Source organism: Urocitellus parryii, chromosome 8 (genome assembly GCF_045843805.1).
Source record: "Urocitellus parryii isolate mUroPar1 chromosome 8, mUroPar1.hap1, whole genome shotgun sequence".
NCBI classification, from domain to species: Eukaryota; Metazoa; Chordata; class Mammalia; order Rodentia; family Sciuridae; genus Urocitellus; species Urocitellus parryii.
Window position 1 is genome coordinate 123,224,986 of NC_135538.1, and position 26,253 is coordinate 123,251,238.

Here is a 26,253-nt window from a genome sequence, read left to right on the forward strand (position 1 = left end):
TCCCCTTGGGGTTCCTTCCGACCTTCTCTGGAACCTTTTCCTGCTTGCCCCCTTTTTAGGATTTCACCTGATGGACTCCATCAGCCCATTTCACCCACCTCCAACCCTGGCCAGGGCCTCTCACGCTTCCCCCAATTCTTTCCTTCCTATACTCCTCTTTATTCTCAGTTCTGTCTCCCATCACCCTTTCTCATCTATCTGCCCCATGTTCCCTTCCTCTATCCCCAACACTGACCCTATACCAGTCTTCCCTTCCTAACCCATTTCTCCCTTCCAAAACTCTTCCCACCTCTATCCCTCTCTCAGCACCCTCAGTTCATACCCTCCTTTCAGATCTCGGACGCCAGCCCCTTTTCTGTCCTGTCCCATTCTCCTTCCCTTCCCCATCCCTCTCTCGCTGCTTCAGCCTCTCTCGCTTTGCTCCCTCCGCCCACCCTGCTCTCCTGGCACGCTCCATCTCCTCTTTTCTCCTCCCACTAATATCCCCTTGGGTGGGTGGACCTCTCCCTTTCCATCTCTCCATCCATCCCTATACCTCGAGAGGTTGCACCCTCTTTCCCTAACCCTCCCCTCCTTTCTGGCTGTGGTTCCCACCTCGAGCTTGCTTTCATCCCCGCCCCCTTCCTCCCACCCCATCTCCTGCCCCCCCACCACTGCCGTGCTGCTCGCTCGTGACGTCAGAGCCCCCTCCCAGCCCCACATCTCCCTCCTCCTCCCCTCCCTCGGTCAGTCAGTCCGCGAGGAGAGTCCGCGGTGGCGGTAGCGGTGGCGGGAGTAGGAAGCCCACCTTCCCTGCTTCCCGGGGGGGCCCTAGCCCCCTCCTCCCCACAAAACCGGGGATGGAGGTGCCTGCCCGACACCCCCTTAGCAGCCCTCCCCAGAAAAAGTGTCCCCCCTGAGCTCCTCCCAGCTCTCCAAGCTGCCACCCCCGCCCCCTCCCTGCCATGGGTCCCGGGGCCCCCTCTTCCCTAGTGGGGTGGCCACTGCCTCTCCTGGTGGTGATGACAGCTGGGGTGGCTCCAGTGTGGGCCTCTCACTCCTCTCATCTCCCACGGCCTCACCCGAGGGTCCCCCCGCACCCCTCCTCAGAACGGCGCGCAGTGTACATCGGGGCGCTGTTTCCCATGAGCGGGGGCTGGCCAGGGGGCCAGGCCTGCCAGCCCGCGGTGGAGATGGCGCTGGAGGACGTGAATAGCCGCAGGGACATCCTGCCGGACTATGAGCTCAAGCTCATCCACCACGACAGCAAGGTAGCACCCGACAAGGGAGTGGGTGAGAGGTGGGGGCTTAGGGGGGCAGGGGGCCAGCTGTGTTATCGCCTGAGTCTGAGTCGCTTTGAGATTGCGAGGCAAACCCCTCCCTTGTGTGACTAGCAGGAGAGGGACTGGAAGTGCAGGAGCTTGGGGAGAATAGCAGGGGCTGGAGGTTCAAGATGAGGGTCTGGGGGTTCAAAATGGTTAATCATGGTTAATCACGCTGTAAGACAAACCCTTTGCTCTGCAGTGGGAGACTCATGAAAGTACAGGGGTGTTGAGAAAACTGGTGATGGGTTTAGGGTCCTAGCTGATACTGGCCTTCTGAGGGAGTAAACTAACCCTGGACTGGGTTGGGGGCAGGAGGGAATGTCGGAGGTAGTGAGCTGTATCAGGGGTTTACATTTACCATGGTAACAAGGTAAGTGTGGCGTATGTTAAGGATGGAAGGAATAGGGAGAGAATGAGAAAATTTTGAGGGACTTGAGAGCTCTAGTTTATTTATCAAAACAAACAGGAAGGTAGCTTCTAGCCCTACCTGACTCCTTATCCCTCCATCCCCAGTCCTATTGAAGATTCCTGGACTGTGAGAATGTATGGCTTATAGCTTTTGGGGAAGGATAATGGTTTAGAGGTGGATAGAGACACTGGAGGATAAATTGGATTAGGGGTCCACATGAGGAGCCCCCACCATAACATGGTGATGGAGAGGAATGCCTAATACAGGGAGAGGAAAGAACAGAAAAGAAAGGAGTGGGGGAGGGGGGCAAAGAGGAAGGATGGGGATAGTGAGGAATCCTGGGGTGTCTTGTGGAGCTTGGGGGTCCTGATTTTATCTTCTCTTTTAGCATTATGGCCTTTAGATGTGAGATGTAGGGTTAGAGAGGAGAGAGAAGGAAGAGGGGGAAGGAAGGAAATTTGGGTTCAGGGGTTTTAGGGATGATCTCTGATAGGATTTCTTTACCTTCCCTCTCCCCTACATGAATAATTGGGTAATGGAGAAGGTATGACACAGAGAAGGAAGGAAATTTGGGATCCCCCTAAATTTCTCTGACATGTGGCTCCAGAGATTTAAGGGACTAGGTTAGGGAGGTAGGGTACAGTGGGTGAAGATTTGGGGATTTTACACTTGGAGTGTGCTGAGGATTTATATCCATTCTCTAGAACATCAATATATATCTAAAGTAAGTGGGGGAAAAGGAAAGGGGATAGAAGTGGGGCTGCAGGCAGGGTGCTTGAGGAGAGGAGAGCATAAGGATTGGTAGGCATTTGGAGACAGAGCTTAAAATCCTTTTGGACTGTTACCTTCTCTGTATTTCTCAAATGTCAGTGTACATAAGAATCACCAGAGGGGTTGTTAAAAATACAGATGCTAACTCCTGGGTCAGGGAGGAATCCCAAAAATTATCTACATTTTTACCAACAGAAATTCTGCTTGAGTTGTAGCTAACACTAGGATGCCTATGGAAAGAGCAGCAGGGTTCAGGAAAAGAATTAGGTATTAGGGTAGGGAAGGCATGAAGAGAAATAGAGGGTCACATCTATAGGAGGGGTTAGACTTGGGAGACTTTTCGAGAGTTATTGGTCAGGGGCAGGGGTATGAGTGTGGGGGAAAAAGATTGGGAGAGATGGGGGCAGGCTTTATGAGGGGGCATCACAAGGAAGTAGGGGAGGCCTGTCTGTGAGCTTGAATTTACCCATCATGATAGGTGATTCCCTGAAGTGTTGGGGAGCAGCTGGGGGACCCAGGATAAGGCAACTAGAGAAATTAGCAGAGGCAAAAAAGGAGGGGATGAGAAGGCAGAAACTGGAATGTGTCCACTAGAATGTGCCTCTTTTCTGCTTGCAAGAGCAATAGGAAGAGGGAGAACTTCATGGAGAGGGGATCTGCCATGATGTCCACATGTTCTTATTAACCATTTCTTCAGACAGGAAGTAGAGGGGCACTGAGGAGGCTTTGGAGAAGCTGGGGGCAGGATCTGGAATAATAGATGCTGAGAAAATTCAGGATATTTGGACTCCAGAATAGTAAAGATATACTGAGATGCCCAAATGGGAGACATGAAGAGAAAGTCTTCAAAGCAGTTGAGCAATACCCTGAGCAGGGGGTGAAGGTGAGGTGGGCATCAGGGCTCAGTGTTCTCTAGCTTCCACCACCTTCCCCTGGCTCCCCTGGCTCTCTGGACTCTAACTTCCCACTGTGTCCCAAATGTCAGGCCTCAGTGGGGAGTGAGCAGGCTCTAGGGAGCTTTCTTTATTTCCTTTCTACTTGTACCCCCCAGTTCACCCTCCCCAGTTGCCTATGTCTCCTGTCTGTTTCCCCTCTTCCCCGGCTCCCCACTGGCTGCCATTTATTCTCCACTTCCTTTGGGTCTCCTGCAGCTTCTGAAATGTCACATTTCAGCAGGAGGGGAATAGGCAGTGGGAGACCCATGACTGTCTCTCCCTCCCCCCCATTGCCACTCCTCCCAGCCTCCCTTTCCTCTCTAGCTTTCTGCATTACTTACTTTACCCAGTGCCATGCCTCTCTTTTAGACACCCCTGAAATCATTTATTCTTGAGAGTTCCATTCTATTTATTCTCCTTGTTCTTTCCTCATCTTAGATTTTTTCCTACTTCCACCCCTGAGTGTTTTTTTTTTTTTTTTTTTTCAAATGGACCTGTCAATTGTCAGGGCCCAGCAGGAGGGGATGGGTGAGCTGAGCAGACCCCCTACTGGTCTTGTTCCTGTTCTCTCTTGTTTACTTATCACTAGCCCTGAAAAGAGGGAGGAAAAAAAATGAAGGAGAAAAGAAGGAATTCTTAGAGGTGAAGGAAGAAATTTCATAATATGATTTTTGAGGAAGCTGTCTGGGAACCTGGAGAGAATTTGTGTTCCTGCAGACTTTTCTTCTCAGAGATGTTTGGAACATAGAAACATGGGGTGAAGGGCAGGGGTGACAGGAGAGGTGGACTTGGGGATGTCAGCGGATGAACTAAAGGAGAAAAGATACATATCCATGAATACTGATATAGGGGTATGCAGGAGAGGAGAGGGATTCAGTGCCAGATGGAAGACAGAGAATAGAGGTAATTGAAAGAGGAGAAGCAAGAAACTTGACAAGAAGAGATGTCAGGGAGAAGAATATGGTAATAGTGATGAAAGTGGGTAATTGAAGAAGGAACTAGGTTGTCCAAGAAAGATAAGACAGTTGAAATAGAAGGTTAAGAGCCCTGAGGGGCTTCCCAACCCTTCCTTCCTCACTCAGTGTGACCCAGGCCAAGCCACCAAGTACTTGTATGAACTGCTCTACAATGATCCCATCAAGATCATCCTCATGCCCGGCTGCAGCTCTGTCTCCACGCTTGTGGCTGAGGCTGCCAGGATGTGGAACCTTATTGTGGTAAGCAAGGGTGTGGGGGTGGTTTCCTTTTGGGCTGTACTAAGGGAGGATTGTAGGTTTGGGTTTTAAGAGGGTTGAGGGAGGGACCCACTTCCAGGATCCAGAACCTTCTGCAGACCTGAGCTGGTTGGACTCCCAGCAGCAGTGCTTAACCATACTTAAGCTGATCTCAGAAGGAACTGGGTAGTTAGATGAGTGAAGGAGCATCCTAATTGTGAGGAGTGTGTGGGTCTTTGAGAATCACTTTTCCTAGGACAAAAGTGAGGAGGTTTGGAGAGAGTGGAGGAGAAAACTCTAAAGGCAAGGAAGGGATCAAAGGAATTCTTAGTAGCCCTCAGTGGAGTCCACTTTCCTTGTCCCCTTAGCTTTCCTATGGCTCCAGTTCACCAGCCCTGTCAAACCGGCAGCGTTTCCCCACATTCTTCCGAACACATCCGTCAGCCACTCTCCACAATCCTACCCGAGTGAAACTTTTTGAAAAGTGGGGCTGGAAGAAGATTGCCACCATTCAGCAGACTACGGAGGTCTTCACTTCGGTGAGGAGGGATGGGGGAGAAAGTAAAAGGGGGCATCGACTCAAAGTCCTGTGGAGAGAGATGTGACACAGCATTCGTTGTGGGGGAAGATCATGGTTCTTTATTGAAAGAGAACCCATTCCAAGTGGGTTAAGTGCATGTACTTTCTGTAGCTAAGGGAATGAGTGAATTGAGTTTTTGGGATCCTCTCCATCTTTTTGATATTATGATTCTTTTTCCTTTTGATGCTGTATTCCCCAGACAGATAGGCTCAATGACTCTCAGTTCTGTTAAAGTAGGTTCAATCCCAAATTGAGTCAAGAGGAGAGAAGGAATATAAAATAGGAACCCAGGAATGTAGTAGATTCTAAAGACACTGGGTGTGTGTGAGAAAGGGGACAGAGAGGTGGAGCTACTGGTTGGGAGGGGGATGGGGCACAGAGGAGAGGTAGATGCAGACAGACAAGAGACACAGGTCTGGTAGTTAACACTGGGAGAGAAATGCCCATAGACATAGAGGTTGAAGGAGCCTCAGGAAATCTGTGGAAATAAAGAAGAAATTCAAGGTTCTACATCCAAAGAAAGTAGTCTGCTCCCTCCCTTCTATTGTATTCTTTGGGTCTTCCACCCACTCGAACGTTCAGTGGCCCTTTAATCCTCCTTCCTCACTTTTTCTCAGTGACTCAGGCTGTTCTCTGATCCTTTAGTCTGTCTGCTTACCTGCCTCTTGGTCTTTTTTGGGTTCTTCTGTTTTCCCCTTAGGGGTAGAAGTAGGGTGAGTGGTAGGAGTGAGGTCAGTGGAGTGGCTTCCTTCAGACACAGACCTGAGGAAGGGCTCATTATGTGCCGTTCCACTTGGGAAGCCACCTTCTAAGACTGCAGATGCTTTCCTTTGAACTCTTCTAGCTTTGGGGACAGAGATGTTGGAGGAAGGTTCAGAACACTGCTCTGTCACTCTTGAGATTTCAGTCCCCAGTTAAGGCAGTTAACATCTCTGCTTTACCCCATTGCATGCCCCATGTTTTTCTTATTCATTTCTCGTTCCCACCCAAGACTCTGGATGACCTAGAGGAAAGAGTGAAGGAGGCTGGAATTGAGATAACTTTCCGCCAGAGCTTCTTCTCAGATCCAGCCGTGCCTGTCAAAAACCTGAAGGTGGGTTGGCCAGGAGTGGTGGGCTCAGCCTGTGGAGGGGCTGGGTTGGAGAACCAAGGTCTACTGGAAAGGAGAGTCAGGCGGGGACTGACTGATTGTGTGAGGCAGCAGTGTCTCCTGGGGAGATTTAGCTCCATCTTCCAGCTGACATTTATCCACTGCCCATTGAACATTACTCTGCACTAAGCACTCTGGGATGGGAAATCAAAGCTGTGAAAGCGCCTGGCTTAGCCCCTCAGGCGCTCCTAGGTGTCCCTCAGGAGCTCTGTTTCTGTCTCCATTTTATAGCGCCAAGATGCCCGAATCATCGTGGGACTTTTTTATGAGACCGAAGCCCGGAAAGTTTTTTGTGAGGTGGAGTTGGAATCTGAAGAGGGAGGGAGATTGGGTGGGCTTCTTGCCTTGGTGTTCTTCCAGAGTCTCCTCACTGTATCTTTGCTGAAATTAATAGCAAATGATCTGAGGTGATGATTAATATGATGTCTCTATCTGTTGGCTCTGACTTTATCCTTTCTCCACACACACACAAATTGCACATACCACCACTCCCTGCACACATGTTATATTTAATTTTCCTCCCTTTTTTTTTTTTAATTTCCTGAGTAGTCCATGAATGCCATTTCTTCTGACTGACTGGAAAGGCTACTCAGAAATAGAGGGTCTGGGGAAGAACTTGGAAGTTGGGAGGAGGTGTTATTGAGACTTTCCTATCATTGTTAGACTTGTGGATTTCTAGACAAGCACTCTACCACTGAGACATGCCCCAGCCTTAAGACTTGTACATTTCTTTTACTTATTCTGTTGCTCATCTGTAATTTCTAAGAGGCTGAATAGCTACCATTGAAATAATACAAAAAACAACAGCCACCCCCCTCCCCCCAAAAAAAGCCCTAAACTGTATCCCAGCCTTCTTCTTTCTGTGCAGGTGTACAAGGAACGTCTCTTTGGGAAGAAGTATGTCTGGTTCCTCATTGGGTGGTATGCTGACAATTGGTTCAAAATCTATGATCCGTCAATCAATTGCACAGTGGATGAGATGACCGAGGCAGTAGAGGGCCACATCACCACTGAGATTGTCATGCTGAACCCTGCCAATACCCGGAGCATTTCTAACATGGTGAGACTGTGGGGCATGGCACCTGGGAGGAGTGGGTGAGGGAGCTTCTGAGGGGAGGGGGAGGGTGTAGAGTTTGAACTTATGAAGAGAAAGGGGTCTGTGCCCACTCTGAGCTTGTTAGCATCATGTCTCCTGTGGATTCTACCTCTGTTGTGACTTTTCTCGGGTAGGAGGGAGAGAGGGAGGGAGAGAAATGATAGAGTGGTATGTTCAGTAGGCTCCTGATGAGTGGAAGGGCTGTTACCATGGAAACAAGGAGCAGTTGGTGTGAAGTCAAATGAGGGAGAGGAGTTAATGATAATATAGACGCTTGTATATGCAAGCACACCTTTACCAAAGCACTGTTCCTGGGCAGAAATGCATTTTATTTTTTTTGGTGACTTACATTAGTATCTTAGAGTTACTTAATATTCACTCATGATGAAATTAGCTTGGATTATAATGTTTTTTTTTTTTAATGATTCTTTTTTTAGAATTTTAGATGTAAAAATGACTAAATCATTTAGTCCCAGATAACTGGTTAGTGACAGAGTTGGAACTAGAAGCACATTGCCTGACTTGGGAGGGCTGGGGCAGCCTTGCAGGTGGGAGCACAAGTGGGTGTGGATGTGGGTGTGGGTGTGGGGGAAGAGCTTCACTGCTGCTCAGCATGACATCTTAGAGCACAGAAATCTTAGTGAGCTCAATGGGGTAACCAGCATGTCTACTTATTATATCAGGTACACCCTTAGGTATATAATGCCTGTTTTGGAGAGAAGGCTAGGGGTGAACTAATGATGGTAAAATCCTCAAAGTGTTTATTTAAAGGAGTTTTACTAGCAATTGATTTTATTTGGTAAACTAGGAATTGAAAATCAGATTTTTTTTTAATATTTATGTTTTAGTTGTAGTTGGACACAATACCTTTATTTTATTTATTTATTTTTATGTGCTGCTGAAGATAGAACCCAGGGCCTTTTACGTGCTATGTGAGTGCTCTACTTCTGAGCCACAATGCCAGCCCCTTAAAATCAGATTTTAAACAATATTCTGATGTATATTTATTATTTGCATCTTATATACCAGAAAATTAAGACTCAGAGAAATTTAGTGACTTGTTCCATGCAGCTATTGAGTTGTCCTGCTGGAACTGGCTTCTAATTGAATCTAATTCCAAACTGCTCTGTTCCATCACTTCTATGGGTAAGCATGAAGCCTGACTGAAATCTTGTATTTTTTTGTGCTAGCACTGTTCAGCTGATGGCAGTTTTTGAGCACGGGAGAAATAATAATTTAGGAAGTTGGTTGTGTCAGTGAATTATGATGAATGGTGAACTGCCTCATGGACTCTGATCATAGACTCTATTCTGGGACATTCTAAAGGGGACTCTATGTTTAATGTATCTTATTTGAAAAATAGAGTGAAAAAATTCTGGAGGTTCACCTCCCTATAGAGTACTGGAAAGGCGAGTCATCCTCCAGAACTGAGGAATTAGTGGTGCTGGTTGCTGAAGATGGGAAGACTGATACCCTGAGCCCAGGACCTGCCAATAATGGCTGCTGTCTCATAGCAGGAAACTAGAGCAGGCAGACAGAAAGCCAAGAATTGTTCACAGATATAGAGGGACACTTGAGCTTTGGAGTAGGATGTTAGAAGATCTCTTTCTGGCTCCTGGTCTCTAGAGGAAGATGGTGCCTGCCTTCTAGACCATAGGGCTTCTAGTGACACCGGGCTAAAATACCAAGTAGAGAAGTCAAGATTTTTCAGTAGAGGAATAGAAGCAGCCCTAACAACTGACTCGGGAATCAAATAGCACCAAGAAAAGTGAATCAGAAGCAAGGATTGAAACAAGCAGGACAGAGCTATAGAGACTTAAAAAGAAGCTGAGTTGCTTTCACTCCACACAGTGGCCTCACATTTGTTTAAATCAGTATTTCCCAAACTTTAGTTTCCATAGAACTACCTACAAAGGTAGTTAGCACAGACTACTAAGCTGTTTCCCTAGAAGTTCTGAGCTGTTTCCCCTAGAAGATCTGGGGTAGAGCCTGAGAATTTATATTTTTAACAAGTTCCCAGAAATGCTGATGTTACTTCTTTGGAAATCACTGTTAGGGTAGTAGTTTTTAACCAGAGGTTGGAAATGTCTGGGGATACTTTTGATTGATACAACTAGGGGTGAGGGCTTCGCTGAAGGATAGCTGCTCATAGTGTCTAACGGGTATAGACCAAGGATGCTTCTAAACATTCTGTAATGTGAGCTGTGCATGGTGGTACACACCTGTAATCCCAGCTACTTGGGATGCTGAGGCAGGAGGATTGCAAGTTTTAGGTTAGCCTGTACAACTTGGACCCTGTCTCAAAAAAATAAAAAGGGATGGGATGTAGCTCAGTGGCAGAGTATCCCTGAGTTTATTCCTCAGTACTGGAAAAAAGATATTCCAAAATGCACAGCTCACCACTGACAGCAAAGCTGTTCTGTCTAAATTGCCAACAGTGTGGAGATTTGAGAAATCATGATATAGAGAAAGAATCTTTAGGTACAATATAAATAAATGGAGGGTGAATTAGAATGGTTTTGGAGAAATGTAGCTATGATCTAGAGGGGAAGATGGGAGGTGGCATACCTGGAGATGAGATTGTGAATTTATCCTGATTGGGAAGGAGATCTCATCAGACCTGGGTACAAAACAAATTAAAAACCTACCTCAGGACACACAGATCACTGTCAAGCATCCATTTTCACACATGGAGCACAGACAGAGCTGTTTATAAAAAATGAGGATCATAAATTTGCACTTGGTTAATTCACTAATTTCTGTGAATTGTGGAACTTTTGTTGTTCAGTTTTTCTCAGCAGCACAGTAAAATTTCTCTTTGGAAATTAATAACCATATCTTTGCTGATTGAAAGGGGAAAGATCGTTTTTTCATTGTTTTAGTAATAGGGACACCAGTGCTCCCTTTGGCCAGGAGTGTTAGAGGTAGTGACCTAGGGTGAGCTGAGAGTTTGAAGATCTGGGCAGGGGATAGTATCATGCTGAGCAGATTAATCCCTTCCCATCTGGGTGATTTTCTGATGTAATCTTTACTTTGAACTGAGGATTAGATAGACCTAGAAGCTGAAGGACTACTTAGAAAGTCTCAGTTTAGCTGTTGTCTTTGAGCAGGTGCTCTTGGAGAGAGGCATTTCAGTGTATAGAAGGAGTATGGGTAGATGGTTAAAGTATAGACTTTGTTATTCAGAAGGCTGAGGCAGAAGGATTGCAAGTTCAAGGCCAGACAAGGCAATTTAGTGAGACTTTGTCTCAAAATAAAAATTTTAAAGAGCTGAAGGTGAAGCTCATGGGTAGAGCACTTTATGCCAAGGTTCAGTCCCCAGTATTGCATTGATAAATAAGACTTTGGTGCCAGACTACCTGGGTTTGAGTCCTAGCACTGCCACTTACTGGCAGTATAACTTTAGGCAAGTTAACTAGCTTCTGTGTTTCACTTTCCTTTTTCACAAAATAGGGATAATAGTGTCTTCCTCACTGAATGGTTTGAGGATCAAATATATTGATATGTGTGCCTTAGAAAAGTGCCTGGCATACAGTAAGGACACTATAATGTTAGCCACTGCCATCATCATCATCATTATCATCATCATCATCATCATCAACCTACGTAGAGAGGGATGATACTAATGAAACACCTCAATAAAAGAAGAAAGAGGTTTTGGTGATTTGGAAGAGTCAAAGGTGATTCTAAGGTTTCAATCTTATATAGTGGGCAGTGTTGAAGTGTGAGGAAAAATTGAGCTTAGAGAGTTTCTGTATATACCTCTACATGGGCAAAGCCTCCCACATTAGCAGCAGACCCCACCAGAATGGTACATTTGTTACAGTTGATTAACCTGGCACATTGTAGTCATCCAAAGTCCATAGTTTACAGAAGTGTTTGTTCTTGGTGGTGTATAGTCTGTGGGTTTGAAAAAATGTATAATGGCATGCTTCTATCTTTATAGTATCATACATAGTTATTTTCACTATCCTAATTTAATGTACATTTATTGTTTGTACATTATGGTGCTAAGAAAAAGAAATAAAACTTGGTTCTGTTCTCAGAAGTAGTAGAGCCTGAGCCCATGTGTGTCTTCAAATCTCAGGCTGTTTCAAGAAAGTTGAATAGAAAAAAAAAATGTGGTCATGTCATGGAGAACATTTGTTTATTCTTTATTCATCTATTCCTTCCTTCCTTCTGTTAATACATTCCAAATTCAAATAGTCATTTGTGTAGTGCTGCTGTGTATTATTTGTGCCTTGGCAAGCAAGTTGTTGCTGAGCCTTTGCTTGTGTCTTTTTGGGAGGTGAGGAAAGGAAGATGAGATTTTCTTCATTATACAGAAGGTAGTTTCAAGTTAACCATCTGTGGTTATTAAACCAAATGGGGTTACAATCAAGTATGCAAAGTCAGGTCTCTTGACCTGTTGTGTAAGAGTTAAAGGAACTATCATTCTTTTCGGCTTTCTTGGAAAATATTGAGTGTTGAGAAGTGGTGTGAGTAGGATTGAATGATAGACTTTGGAAGTGTAAAGGGCAGGACTGGGGATGTGGCTTAGTGGCAGAGGGTGTCTAGCATGCATGAGGCCCTTGGTTTGATCTTCAGCACCACATACACACAGAGTGTGAAGGATATTTCTGCAGTTCTCAGTTTTTTGGAAAATGTCTAAAAGGCAACTAGAATGGCAAGAAGTTAACACACTGAAGAAAAATCTTCCGGGTTGACAAGCAGAGTGACAAAGGCTGTGGGTGTTGCCTTTTCTAGGAACTTTCAGTGTTGGAGGAGCTGTTAGATCCTGGGTCAGCTCTACTGAGAGTCTGAAGGATGAGAGGACATCAGTGTCACAACTCTTCATTGCAATATCTGTGTTTTTTCCTTTACTCTATGTCTACTTTTTCTCCTTTGCCACTCATTACCAGAGTGTTTATTCATCAGACTTCTCTGTTTGTAGTTCTGAGCTAGCAGCTGTACACACTAAGACCATTGGGCTCAGCTAATCTCTGCTCTAGTCTAGTTGCTTCAAACCTAAGACAGACACATGGGCATAGTTAGAGATTTTGAATGTACATATGCTTCATCTGACAACATGAACACAAACCATCCGCTCAAGTCGAAGTGTTTGAGCCAAAATTGGATGGTCCCCTCCCCCTGCACCCACACACATTCCAATCCTTTTCTCTTGTTCTTCTCTCCCCAGACATCCCAGGAGTTTGTGGAGAAACTAACCAAGCGACTCAAAAGACACCCTGAAGAGACAGGCGGCTTCCAGGAAGCACCGCTGGCCTATGATGCTATCTGGGCCTTGGCATTGGCCCTGAACAAGACATCTGGAGGAGGTGGCCGTTCGGGTGTGCGCCTGGAGGACTTCAACTACAACAACCAAACCATTACCGACCAAATTTACCGGGCAATGAACTCCTCGTCCTTTGAGGGTGTCTCTGTGAGTTACAGCCCCTTTCATGCTCCCCTGTCCTCGCATCGACAGACACCCCCTTAGAGGCTCCTTTAGAAGCATGCATTCCCCATCTTTCTCAGATACTTCTCTGCAGAAGTTAGTCTTAGAGGAGGGGAGTGGGGATCCCCAAACCAGAAAATCCCACAAAAGACTACAAAAGAATAAAACTGTATATTTTTCAACCCTTCCTCTCATTTCTTTCAGACAAGTCCAGGTATTTATGAGTCAGATGAGAACTGTAGGATTTTAAAAGAAGAAACAACCCAAAAGTTTATCTCCTTATGCCTTTTAAAGTGAGAAAATAAATGCCCAATGGGATTTGGTGACTTGCTCAGGCCACACAGCTGGAAGCCAGGTCTCCTGGTGTTCTGTCTGGGGATTTTTCCCATTCAAATCTCACGGGTGAAGCTTCTTCTCAAAAGAATAATATTTCTAAAATCTAGGGTATGGGCATCTGGGGTATGTCCTATATGCAGGCAAATGCCATAAATAGTATTCATTCAGAAGCTCAATTGCATCAAAAACAGAAGGAGTCAGAAAGTCCCTGATGTTCTCTTTTCACTCCTGCTTTTATCCCCTTTGCTTCCTCCACATGTTTCTCCCCCTCAGGGCCATGTGGTGTTTGATGCCAGTGGCTCCCGAATGGCATGGACACTTATCGAGCAGCTGCAGGGTGAGCATGGGGGTGGAGGTGCAGGGTGGTGGTGGCAGAGGCTGGGACTGGGCCAGGTCCCTACTTGGAAGAACACTCAAGACATCACGAGATTGCCTGGTGCCTCCTCTCTTGCCTTTCTCTTTCAACTGTGTTCATCAAGCTTTTAAATAACATTAATAAAAAGCTTAGGGAGGGCTGGGCACAGTGGTACATGCCTGTAGTCCCAGCGGCTCAGGAGGCTGAGGCAGGAGAATCACAAGTTCAAAGCCAGCCTCAGCAAAGCAAGACGTTAAGCAACTTAGTGAGACCCTATCTCTAAATAAAATATAAAATAGATCTGGGAGTGTGGTTCAGTGGCCAAGTGCCCCTGAGTTCAATTCTTGGTTCCCCACTCTGATTTAAATAGAATTGGGTTTCTTGCTGAGTTGTGTTCTTTAAGGGCATGTAAATTAAAAGCAGCGTTTCTCTATTCTTTCAGTCTCAGAAGTTTGCCTTCTAATAGGTGTGGTGGTGTACCCTTGTAATCCTAGCTATTCTGGAGGCTGAGGCAGGAGGATTGAAAGTTTGAGGCCAGCCTGGGCAACTTAGCAAGACTCTTTGTCTCAAAGTAAAATTTTTTTGAAAGGCTGGGGATATAAGTCAGTTGTTGAGCCTAGCATGCTTGAGGCCCTGGGTTTAATCCTCAGTACATGAAGAAAAAAAGAAAACAAAATTTCCCTTCTGAGACCTGTAGGAGCTGTCAGTGCCTCCTCAAAGATGCAAGGAAAGCTGAATCTAGGAAACCTGCTAGTTTTTTAAAGGGAGTGCATTGAATTTTCTTGCTAGGTAACTATCATTCTTAATTTTCCGTAGTTTGACCTTTCTGGATTGAATTTTCTTATAACTTAGCATACTTAAGTATTTGCAGAACTTTGGTGAGTTAATTTTTCAGTTCCTTCTCACTTGCAGCCTTTTATGGGATGGACAAGAGAGCTATTTCTTGGCCTTCTGTGAAAAGTTTCTTTCTTCCTTCCTCCCGAACTCCCACATTCTCTCAGCTTTTCTTTGTATCCAAGACAAGAGGGAATGGATTCATTGGTGAAAGCCTTGTGAATTGGCTTTCGAAAGAAAAGTTATGTTAACTGGGACAGTTTTAGAACAGAAATCTTAGGAGTGACCGAATTTCACATAGTGGCTCTTTAAGAGGCAGATGTAACTTATCCAAGGAATTAGAACCCAAGACAACGGGAGATAAATTTCTAAAATTAAAATGAAAGCCACTGGGAGAACAGATTCTGTGATTCTGTCCATCATGAGAGAATAAACGGAAATATGTTTAAAGCTTTCCAAGCCAGAATCAGAGTGAGAGACATCTTGCTGAGAGAGCTGTGAGGCAGTGGAATAGGTGGCAGACGTACTGTGGCGCCTTCCTCAATGAAGAGTTTTAAACATATAAGATGTTAATTCAAGTGCCTTAGGAATCACTTTTTTTTTTTTTCCTTTTCTCTACTGGGTTTTATACCCAGGTGCACTCCACTATTGAGCTACATCCCAACCCATTTTATTTTATATTTTGATATAGAGCCTTGCTTAGTTACCCAGCTGGTTTTGAACTATCCATTCTTCTGCCTCAACCTCCTAAGTTGTGGGGACTATAGGCATGCACCGCTGCACCCAGCTACCACCTTATATTGCTTTTTTTTTTTTAGTTGTAGATGGACACAATGTTTTTATTTTTATTTATTTATTTTTATGTGGTGCTGAGGATTGAACCTAGGGCCTCAAGTGTGTGAGGCAAGCGCTCTACCGCTGAGCTACAACCCCAGCTCCTATATTGCTTGTAAGTGAGATTGTTTCAAGCAACTTCTGTGTCCTTCCAGGTGTCCTTTAGTTGCTTAGATAAAGATAGTGTCACATGCAGTCAAGAAAGGCAGCTTTAGGAGTGTGGGAAGTTGGAAATACCCAGCATGGCTTTTTACCTACCAATGGCCACCCCTCTTGTTATTTGCTCAGGTGGGAGCTACAAAAAGATTGGCTACTATGACAGCACCAAGGATGATCTTTCCTGGTCCAAAACAGATAAGTGGATTGGTAAGTGCTCTCCTATATATTTTCTTTTAATCCCTCTGAATAATTGAGGAGAATGGTCATGCATTTGAATGAGGGTGGGGTGGTGGGTTCCATAGGGTTTAAATATGGCAGGGAGAGGGACCACAGGCAGGGATTAAGAGAGAGCAAATATAACCTCCAAGAAGGGAGAGGAGATTGGTGTATTTGGAGAGGGACTAGGAGGTGGGTAGTACTATTTTTAATAGCACACTGCTGGGGAAACTGGGGATTAGAGGCAGGGGGTGGGCAGGGGGTGGGAAATGGAAACTCCATTTGGTTTCCAGATGTCCTGGTGCCTTGATATATCTGAACCAGCTACTTTAAGCCTTTAAGCTGTCTCATTGTCTCTGTCAGGAAAACATTAAACTATAGGAGAGGACACAAAACCTCAGATCATTGTCATCTGCTACAATGTACTTTTAAAAAAGGGGAAAGTGAGGAATTATTGATAGTGTACTTGGTGGGCTAAATGATAAGAAATTGAAAGATCCTGGAGGTGGGCAAAAAGAAGCACCAACTGCTAAAAGAAGGGGGGTTAGTACCTGTTGAAGGTAGCAGCAGCTACCTGGCCCTGCCCAACAAAACCTACTTGTTCCCAGCACTGTTAGAATTCCGTTCTTTTTTTTTTTTTTTTTAATAAAATTTGAATTTAGGACAGTGTTCTGTACTGCCATAAATGCTGCATGGCCTAAATTAGTTTTTTTTTTTTTAATTAAGCAAATTGCAATTAGGTTTTTTGGTGAACTCTGACAAATTTGAACTTCCCCTTAATAATAACTGAAAAACACTTTAGGGAATATCATTCTGCCAGGGTTAAGATTTCAGACTAGTTTCTTTTTGTTTGTTTTGCCTAAGGTTAGAAGGCTACATTAGATATTTGAGGTCCTTTTAGCTTTCTCACAGAGTAATTGTCTTTTGCAGCTTTTGACTTGGTGATAAGAGACCTCATAAGTTTATTTCTCAGCTAGCTAGCCCCTTCTTTCCTCTCCCATTTTCCTTTGCTGTTTGCTGCAAGAAAAACAGAGAAGCAGGAAGAACAAATCATAACAAAACAAGACTCTACAATTTTGGTGAAATGCCCCAGCATTCACTATATCTTTCTCATTTATTTTGGTTGCTCCCCAAGGGCCCCGGTGACTGTGAGCATTCATTCTGCCAGTCACACCTGTGCAGAGTATGAAGGCCTTAAGTCCTCTGCCGGCATCCTTTTCCTTCACCCCTTTCCATTATCTCTTCTTTACCCTTTTCCTCCCTGTGCATGCAGGAGGGTCCCCTCCAGCTGACCAGACCCTGGTCATCAAGACATTCCGCTTCCTGTCACAGAAACTCTTTATCTCCGTCTCCGTTCTCTCCAGCCTGGGCATTGTCCTTGCTGTGGTCTGTCTGTCCTTTAACATCTACAACTCCCATGTCCGGTAAGTTTCTTTTTTTCCCATGATCCTTGTGCTGTCTGTCTCTCCAAGGTAACGATCATGCTCCTTAGAGGGAGTGAGACTAAAACCTGAGTTTATTATTTCTAAAACCATCTGTTATAGAAGGTTCCATTTGGACTTACTGAGATTGCAAGAGGGGGATCAAAGTATAACCCCCACCCTTGATCCAAAGCAGCCAACTGGAAGAAAGGAAACAAAACAAACCCCTCTGGGGCTAGGTAACACAATGTTGGGCTCTAGAGCAATAGATTGTATTTCTGAGAGGGCCTTGTGCTAGGGGAGCCCTCTACAGCTCCATCTTCAGCCCCATGAGCCAGCTCATTGTCTCTCAAGACTGCCACCTTTCTTTTGGTAGTCTTACGGCCCTGGAGTTGAGGTCATGCTATTGCATGACATTTGGAGGGCTGAGCTTCCTTGGAGAAGAGGGGTAATTCTGCTCTCTTCCTCTCCCACCCTCTCCGCCTCTGCCCTAGTTATATCCAGAACTCCCAGCCCAACCTGAACAATCTGACTGCCGTGGGCTGCTCACTGGCGTTAGCTGCTGTCTTTCCCCTTGGTCTGGATGGTTACCACATCGGGAGAAACCAGTTCCCTTTTGTCTGTCAGGTGAGGAGGGCATATACCTTGCAGAATGTGGTTTCCCACCCTTCTCAGGAGCACCTTCCACCATGTATACTTCCCTGCCTTTCCTTCTTCTTATCTTTCCCTGACTCTTGTCCCTGTTGCTTCCTCCTAGCATCACCCCTCTGGTCTCTGTCTGGCTCTGTCCCTTCTCTCTGGGCCTCTAGACCTTTTCCATTCTGCAGTTCACTTGCTGGTACCAGGAGGAGGGAGGTATTGAGGACCAAGAAAGGGGGTCTGCACAAAGAAGAATTGTGGCTCATCTGTGGTATGGAAGCTGAGTACCAGATCTGTGGGCTTCCTGTGGGAGCCTTTGTTGAGGTTTAGAAAAATGAAGGCAGAAAAAAAAAAAAAAAAAAAAAAAAAAGAAAAATGAAGGCAGAATCTAAGTTGTCAGCTAAGAGAGCTGGTGAGGGAAGGGGTGCCATCACACAGGGAGGAGGGCCTCTGGGACTTTAAGTATATGAAAGATTCTGAGGCTGTGGGACAAGGCTGGCTTCAACAATGATATTTGAGTGGTTCTCTATTATGCTGCAGGAAACACCCACGCTTCCCCCTGATTCTGCCTATCCGTACTCTTGCTTTCCTCTGCTCCCTTTCCTGAACTGATCACGTACTATGCACATGGCATCTGCACTCACATGTATGCAGTTCATCAGGAATTATCTGTTCCCAGTAGAATCAGAGTGCAGCCAGAAAGGGAGACAACTAGCTGCAGTGCAGTAGGAGAGGTACAGGAATAGGGATCTGCAGAATGTGCTGTGGGAGCAAAGAAGGGAAGCAGCTTATAGTCAGAGTGGCTGGGTGGGCCTCATGAAGGTGGTGGCCTTTGTGTATTGAAGCCTGCATGAGATTTCCCTACTGGAGAAATAAAGGAGGGTTATTGCGGGGACAGAGAATGTCATGTGACCAGCAAAGATATAAAAGAGAGTAGATAGGAGAGCACTAGTAGGTCATTGTGGCTAGAGCGTGCAGTAGGTGAGGACCTGGGAGATGAGTCCAGACAGGTGGATGGGATCATGTTGTGAAGGGTTCTTGTCACACCTGAAGGTGTTTAGGCTGTCACCTGTAGGCATTGGAGAATAATCAAGTAATTTTAGTAAAATTGCTCTGGTTGTGGAGAAGTTATAAGATGGATGAGAGGGATGGTAGGAAGTAGGGAGACCTGCCCTGTGCTCTTTTCCCCACACACCTCATTACTTGGTGACTGCGTCCTGCCTGCTTTGTCGTCTGCTCACTGCCCACACTCCCTCCTACAGCCCTGAACATCCTCACCGAAGCCCTACCCCCTACTCTGCCCCCTTCTGTCTGAGCCCTCTCTCCCTTTCTAGGCCCGCCTCTGGCTCCTAGGCCTGGGCTTTAGTCTGGGCTATGGCTCCATGTTCACCAAGATCTGGTGGGTCCATACAGTCTTCACAAAGAAGGAGGAAAAGAAGGAGTGGAGGAAGGTGAGCTGCTTCTCAGTCTCCATCCTTTGCTCCTTGGCTCTAGGGGCTTAGAGAATTTCTCCTGACCTCCCTTCTCTGAATGTTTGCTCAGACTCTGGAGCCCTGGAAGCTGTATGCCACAGTGGGCCTGCTGGTGGGCATGGATATCCTTACTCTTGCCATCTGGCAGATCGTGGACCCCTTGCACCGGACCATTGAGGTACCACTTGAGAGGAGGTATTGGGGTCAGGAGGCTGAGCCCCTGTCTGTCAGTGTCCCCAAGGTTGTGTGTATTCTTGAGGGACAAAGCTACACATGGAGAGTGTAGGGGAGGAGGGCAACCATCCATCTTCCTTGTGGTCCCTTTTCTCCCCTAGACTTTTGCCAAGGAGGAACCAAAGGAAGACATTGACGTCTCTATTCTGCCCCAGCTGGAGCACTGCAGCTCCAAGAAGATGAATACATGGCTTGGTGTGTGAATGTGGAGGAGAGGAGGGCAAATTGCAGCAGAAGCAGGAGGAATGGGCAAGGACATTAGGTTTGAAGGGAAAAGTGTCTTTGGGAGAAGAGACAGAGAGCTTGTCAACCAATTTTACTGTTCTTCTCTTTGTTATTGTGCTAATCTTTTTTGAGAATAGTGGAGAGTTGGTCTTTGCTATGAAGAGCTTAGGATACAAAGCAGGGATGAAGAAGAACTTCTGTTCTTTATCAGTGGAGATAACCCCATCCCCTGGCTTGACCCCCATCTGTATTTGTTCACCTCCTTCAAGTAAGACCAGGATTGTGAGGTCATGCATGGATTTAGGCTCCCTTTGGCCTTATTAACGTTTCTTTGATCTGTAACCACACTTGGTAAATATGCCCTTAGCCTGGAAAGCCATCTTCCCCCTGGAGAGAAAGGGGTGAGACGTTATATATGGCCTAATCTGGCCCATTTCCTGCTGGCCAATCAGGCTTTTGCCTGACTGACAGATATTGATGAGCACCATTTTCTGGTGTGAAATGTGTCCATTCATCACAGGGAGTGCTTGCTAGGTCAAAGTAGCTAGACTGGAGAGGAGATCTCCCTTTCCATTGAGAGGCTCCAAGAAGGAGCATTAGTGAGTGATGGGCAAAGAGAGAGGACAAAGATTGAGTGAGTAGCATGAAGGTCCTTGATGCCCAGGTGACCCTTTCCTGCTATCCTAGGTATTTTCTATGGTTACAAGGGGTTGCTGCTGCTGCTGGGAATCTTTTTGGCTTATGAAACCAAGAGCGTGTCCACTGAGAAGATCAACGATCACAGGGCTGTTGGCATGGCCATCTACAATGTGGCGGTAAGCTCCCTGGATGCCTGGCATTGATCCTGTATGATGACCATGGATGGCAACTGAGATGTGGTGGCCTAGGGAGAATCAGGCACCATTTCTGGTATCACTGTGTGGGAGTGTTGAAAAGTTTGCTTATGTTTGATTTACAAAGCTAAGTATAGATATTATATCATTAATTTTCTTGCATCTACCCAGTGAAATAGATGTATAGGTGAGGAAACAAGCAGAGATGTTAAATTGCTTGTCTGTGTTTCATGGGATGAAATCGGAGTACACTATTCCTCCCAGGAGTCCCCAGGGGCTGACTGAATGGGTGCAGAGAGATCCTGGGAGTTTCTGCTTGGGGAGAGGGGTTAACCTAGAGTTGAGGACTTGTTTGGTGCAGTTTATTTGGCATTTTTAAAATTTTAACTTGAATTTTCTTTTTTTATTTTTTGGAATTGGGGATTTAACCCAGGGGTGCTTTTTACCATGGAGCCACATCCCCAACCCTTTTTTTTTCTTTTAATTTTGAGACAGTGTCTTGCTGAGTTGCTGAGACTGGCCTTAAACATGTAATTCTCCTGCCTCAGCCTCTGGAGTTGCTAGGATTACAGGCATGCACCACTGTGCTTTGGCATTTTTGTTAATCTAGAGTTGAGAATGATTCTGGATTTATGGAAAATTCACCAGGATCTCATCCTCATAGGATCCTTCCTGAGGGAAGAAGACTCTAGTAGATCCCATCTGAGCCTGCAGATCTGAGTCTCTTTACATATGTTCTGATCCCCAGGTCCTGTGCCTCATCACTGCTCCCGTCACCATGATTCTGTCCAGCCAACAGGATGCAGCCTTTGCCTTCGCTTCTCTTGCCATCGTGTTCTCTTCCTATATTACTCTGGTTGTGCTCTTTGTGCCCAAGGTGATTTTCTGACTCTTCTCCTGCCCTCTCTAGTCCCATGCCCCTTATATCCTTTCTTCCTAGGACTCTGTTCCCTGCCCTTCCCTGCACCCTCCTCCCACTCCTTCCCTTGTATTGGGTCTAGCTTGTTCCTCTTTTGTTCATTCCTTCCTACTCCTACCCACCACCCTCTGATCACTGACACAGCCCCTGCTCCGCCATCCCATGCCCAAACATTTGCCCTCAGATGCGCAGGCTTATCACCCGAGGGGAATGGCAGTCTGAGGCACAGGACACCATGAAGACAGGGTCATCTACCAACAACAATGAGGAGGAGAAGTCCCGCCTGTTGGAGAAGGAAAACCGTGAACTGGAAAAGATCATTGCTGAGGTATATGGATGATGGCCAGGGTCCAGAAGGACTCTAACTTAGGTCTGGTTGTCTGAAGTAGAGCCTGATATGTAGGTTCAAGTGTTCATGCTTTATGGAGGGAGGGTCTCAGAAACCCTGCAAGGGAGTGAGTGAGTGGAGCAGGATAGGGAAGGGAACAGGATTGAGCAAGAGTCTGTCTTAGCTAAAATCTAGTGTTTATCTGATGAAGTGGAGTGGGAGCTGCATTGTTGATTTGACACTCCTGAGGCAAGGGGTGGCTGTCCACGGTGCTGCGTAGCAACCAGTGGGAAGCAGCTGTGAACCATTAGCAGCCAATACTCACAGCTGGGTGTTAAATGTGCCCACAGCAAAGGAGGTCTGGGCAGGTGCCCACAGTGTCCACTGTGCCCCAGGCTGCAGTTAGGGGTTAGTTCAGTGCCAAAGAGGGAGATATTCCAACTGGGTTTACATAAATATCCATGTGATTTATTAGAGCCTTTGTGTACTGACTCTTCTCTTTTCCATTTTCTCCTTTTGTTTTAATCTCATTTCCCTGATCTCTTTTCTTTTGTTGGTGCTCCTGTTATGTTCTTTTCTTGATTCCACATTTTAATTTTTTTCTTTCAATTTATTCTATCCCCCACCCACTCTTCACTTTTCCTTCCCCTGCCTCACGACCTCCCCTTTTCCTGTTCTCCCAATTGTGTTTCTTCCTCCAGAAAGAGGAGCGAGTCTCTGAACTGCGCCATCAGCTCCAGTCTCGGCAGCAGCTCCGCTCCCGGCGCCACCCCCCAACACCCCCAGATCCCTCTGGGGGCCTACCTAGGGGACCCCCAGAGCCCCCTGACCGTCTTAGCTGTGATGGGAGTCGAGTCCATTTGCTTTACAAGTGAAGGGGTATCAGGGAGGACAGGCCCAGTAGGGGAGGGAAAGGAAGAGGGGAGAGGGTGGGGGACTGGGTTGGAAGCAGGGGACCCCTATCCTCAGTTGGAAAGAACATGCTGTCAGTTCCATCTCTTGTAAATTCATGTCCCTCTGTGTGTCCCGGGGTTATTTGAGTCTCCAAATACTCTGGGAAATAGATCTTTTTATCTTATTCATTGATATAATTTTATATCACTACTTTATAATTTAGTTTGTGCCTCACTTGAAGCTACTCAGTCATGACTCCTCAGCAGCCTCACTACATCTTTGTCTCCCATGACAGCCCTCTGTCCAGTTACCACGGCAACCCTGCAGCTCCCATCCTGTTTGTGCTATGCTCTCTCTGCTTCTGTCAGCAGGGGTCTCTCCCCACTAGTGCTCTTTCCACCCCAGCAGGGGCTTCTCCATCATAATTCCCTTCCTCTCATCCTACTTGCCCTTCCACATGTTCCCACGTTTTCCTTTTAAATTTTGCTTCTTTTGGGGATTCATTCTTTTCCCCCAGAGCTTGAATGCTGCTTGCCTCTACTCTGTGTGTGCTCATTCTTATGCATCTGCTCTTCTCTTGCTTGTGCCACTGGTGCTCCTGTGCACGTGTGCTTGACCCATGTGCTTTGTCATGCTGCAGTCACAGCTATGTGTTCTCCTCTTGTGGTCATGGGTTTGCCTCAAGTGAGTCTGGGTAGGATGTTCCATTTGTCTAGCATGCTAAACTTTGTCTTTCTACTTGCACACATTCATGTTTATCTATATTTTTCCTGTGTACCTACCCTCAATGTACCCTTATACCTTCTCTTTGCACAGTATTCTTCCAGCAGAGCCATATGTAACCTCCCTGCACATTATTATGCACTTTCCCCCAATCCGTGTTTGCTAGGGCCATCCTCACTGTCTGCTTGTCATGTTTAGTTTCCACTCATACTTCCCCCTCCCTCCTTGGTATTCACTCCTGCACCACCCTCAAATCTGCACACACAATCATCCTCTCAAGACCGCTCCCTTTAATTTTTTTTTTTCCTTTTTTGCGGAAGCTAAGAAAAAAAAATGGGGGCAGGTTTGGGGAACTGTTTCCAATGAATAGATGAAGAGAATTCCGACCATGGAAGGTACCTCTGACTGTTGATGGACAGATGGACCTATGGGGCGGGAGGTGGCGCCCCTTTCACACTGTGGTGTCTCTCCAGGAAGGATCTTCCTGAATCTCAATAAACCAGTGAACAGTGTGACTCAGCACCTCACCCTCTGTACTGTGAACAGAGCCGGCTCCCATCCAAGGAGGGAGGCTCAGAGAGCTCCAAGTTAATGAAAAGGCTTTGAAGCAAAGGGGTGGAAAGAGGTGTTTTATTGATCCACTGAGGACTTAGCAGGGCAAAGTAGGACATGATTAAGGCTGAGATTAGTGAAAGATGACATTATTGGTTAAAAGTGTGGGCTCTGGAATCAGACTGCTAGGGTATCAGATCCCACTATATGTAAAAAAAAAAAAAAAAAAAAATCCTTTATCTTTATTCTTCATGCCCTCATTTGTGAAGATAGAATAGTAACTACAGCCATATATTTTTTCATATGGTGGATGCAAGGACTAGGTTAATTATGCATTCAGGCCCATGCTATATGTTGGGTAAATGCTTACCTCTGTCACTACTGTTTCATGGATTCCCTGACAGTGTGGGTATGTATTGGGAGCCTGGAGCAGGTGGCTGAACAGATGTGAGCACTCTTCCTTCCCAGGAAGTTAGAACAAAAGAATGATGACTGCTCAAAGGTTTTGGATGATTTGGCCTGAGTGTTTCCAACCTTATACATCTTTGTTTAAGGAAGTCTGAGCATCTTGGGAAGAATTTGCAATCAAAATGAAAAAAAAAAAATTTAAATGGCCAAGGGAGAAAAAAAATTGCCTGGAACTTTATAAGTCTTTGTGTCTTTTTGGAGATAACTTTTCCCTTTCACTTGGGCATTGATTTTCATCTCACTTTTTTGCACAAGAGCTGTAAGGGTGATTGGACCCTGTCATTTCATTGTCCTGTTTATGGGTAGTTTAAATCTTAGGTCAGTATTTGAAAAACCTTTCACTGTGATTATCCACCTCAGATCAGTTGGAGTTAATTTGAGTTTCCTTTCTTCCCACAGTGGAATATTCTCAAGGAAAGGGGAAGAAGTCTATGGGGTAGAGAAACCTGCAGCGTGAAAATGAACAGTTGGCTTTAGAAACAGCAGCAGGAGCTATGTATCAGGCCTAGGTAGAACCTAAAAGATCCAAATTACCACTTCAAACTTGCATTGCACTTAGATGGGGTGTAAATTATAAGTAAAGGGTCAGTTGTTCTTCTGTGGCTTAGGGTGAACCAGATACTCTTTGCTAGCAGGAGGGCAGAAACAAAGCCAAACAGTAGAACTGGCAGAGGTGCCTGATGCAAAAGGTGTGAGGGGATGAGTTGCTGGGCAGTGAGGCCACTGCTTTGTAGTTCAGGCATTAGTTGCTTCCCTCATTCTGGTCTTGAGGCAGGCTCTGCATCTCCTGCACTGCTTCAGGGTAGGATTCCCCCTTTGGCATCAGGTCTCTTTCTGACTTGAAAACATCCCAGACTCCTGATTGCATGCCAGGACTTGGTATTCTCTGCTCTCCTCTGTGTTGGTCTCTTGCCACCCTGCCCTAGTTCCTGTCGTGTATAGAGAGCATTTTTTCTTTCTTTCTTTTTTTGTATTGGGGATTGAACCCAGGGTCACTTAACCACTGAGCCATATCTCCAGCTTATTTTTAAATTTTTATTTTGAGACAGGGTCTCACTAAGTTATTGAGACGGGCTTTAACTTGAGATCCTCCTGCCTCTGCCTCCTGAGCTCCTGGGGCTGTAGGCATGCATCACTATGCCTCACTAGGGAGCATTTCATGAACACTTTTGCTCTTGTGTGATTTTCATTGTCTTTTCCATCCATCAACAGGTGTTGATTGGGCAAGATGCTGTGGTGGGTGCATTTTTAGGCACTGAAGCAGAGAAGTGAACAAGATGGTTTGCATGGGACACATGTTCCCATGATGGGATGATGACCAGTGAAGATGAACAAATAAAAAACTGAGATAGTGTAAGAGACCAACCAGGAACACTGGGCATCTCTGTCATTAGCTCTAGTGCTCAGGACAACCCTGGGGGGAGGGGGTTGAATGCTCAATAGATGGCAAGGAGACTGTGGCCTGGTAAAGAAAGAATCCTGTGCAGTGTCATACAGCTAATAAGAAAAAAAAAAAAAATCAGTGTTTAAACTGTGCATTATTATCAATTGCTGTGTAACTTATTACCCAAAGTCACTTAAACAACAAAAAATTTCTGGGTCAGAAATTGAGACAGGCTACTTACTCCACAGTGGCTAGAAGGTTTGAAGACTGGGAACTGGAGTCATGTGAAAATTCCTTCAGTGTGGAAAGGTGGGTTTTGGCTCAGCAGAGAATTGGACTGGGGCTGTGGGCTGGAACCTTTACACGTGGCTTTCTGTGTGGCCTGGGGATTCTTCATGATGTGGTGACTGAATTCTAAAGGTGAGTGTCAGCGAGAGAGATACAGAAAAGAGAGTACGTATTATCTTTTTTCCTGTTGAAGCTTTGGAAATGACTAGCAGGGCTTCTGCCCTATTGGTCTGCGTAGTTATA

At 45.7% G+C, this 26,253-nt stretch overlaps 1 protein-coding gene across 5 annotated transcripts in view; it reads left to right on the top strand.

Moving 5' to 3' along the window:
* The window catches only part of Gabbr1 (gamma-aminobutyric acid type B receptor subunit 1), a 29,954-nt gene extending 4,113 nt beyond the window's left edge, over positions 1–25,841 (top strand). For 4 of the 5 annotated variants that reach the window (XM_026415298.2, XM_026415300.2, XM_026415301.2 and 1 more), the window contains 18 exons: positions 1,090–1,250; positions 4,502–4,636; positions 5,002–5,172; positions 6,205–6,306; positions 6,595–6,660; positions 7,232–7,423; positions 12,639–12,881; positions 13,506–13,569; positions 15,544–15,621; positions 16,904–17,054; positions 17,546–17,678; positions 19,025–19,141; positions 19,233–19,340; positions 19,498–19,591; positions 20,309–20,436; positions 21,203–21,331; positions 21,558–21,701; positions 25,551–25,841. In XM_026415298.2, coding sequence (XP_026271083.2) covers positions 1,090–1,250; positions 4,502–4,636; positions 5,002–5,172; positions 6,205–6,306; positions 6,595–6,660; positions 7,232–7,423; positions 12,639–12,881; positions 13,506–13,569; positions 15,544–15,621; positions 16,904–17,054; positions 17,546–17,678; positions 19,025–19,141; positions 19,233–19,340; positions 19,498–19,591; positions 20,309–20,436; positions 21,203–21,331; positions 21,558–21,701; positions 25,551–25,610 — 2,276 coding nt within the window. In that variant the 3' untranslated portion in view covers positions 25,611–25,841. Of the gene's footprint in view, positions 1–1,089; positions 1,251–4,501; positions 4,637–5,001; positions 5,173–6,204; positions 6,307–6,594; positions 6,661–7,231; positions 7,424–12,638; positions 12,882–13,505; positions 13,570–15,543; positions 15,622–16,903; positions 17,055–17,545; positions 17,679–19,024; positions 19,142–19,232; positions 19,341–19,497; positions 19,592–20,308; positions 20,437–21,202; positions 21,332–21,557; positions 21,702–22,402; positions 22,618–25,550 lie in introns of those variants that run through there. The other variant, XM_026415304.2, reaches the window with a different exon arrangement.
* The last annotated feature ends 412 nt before the right edge of the window (positions 25,842–26,253 follow it).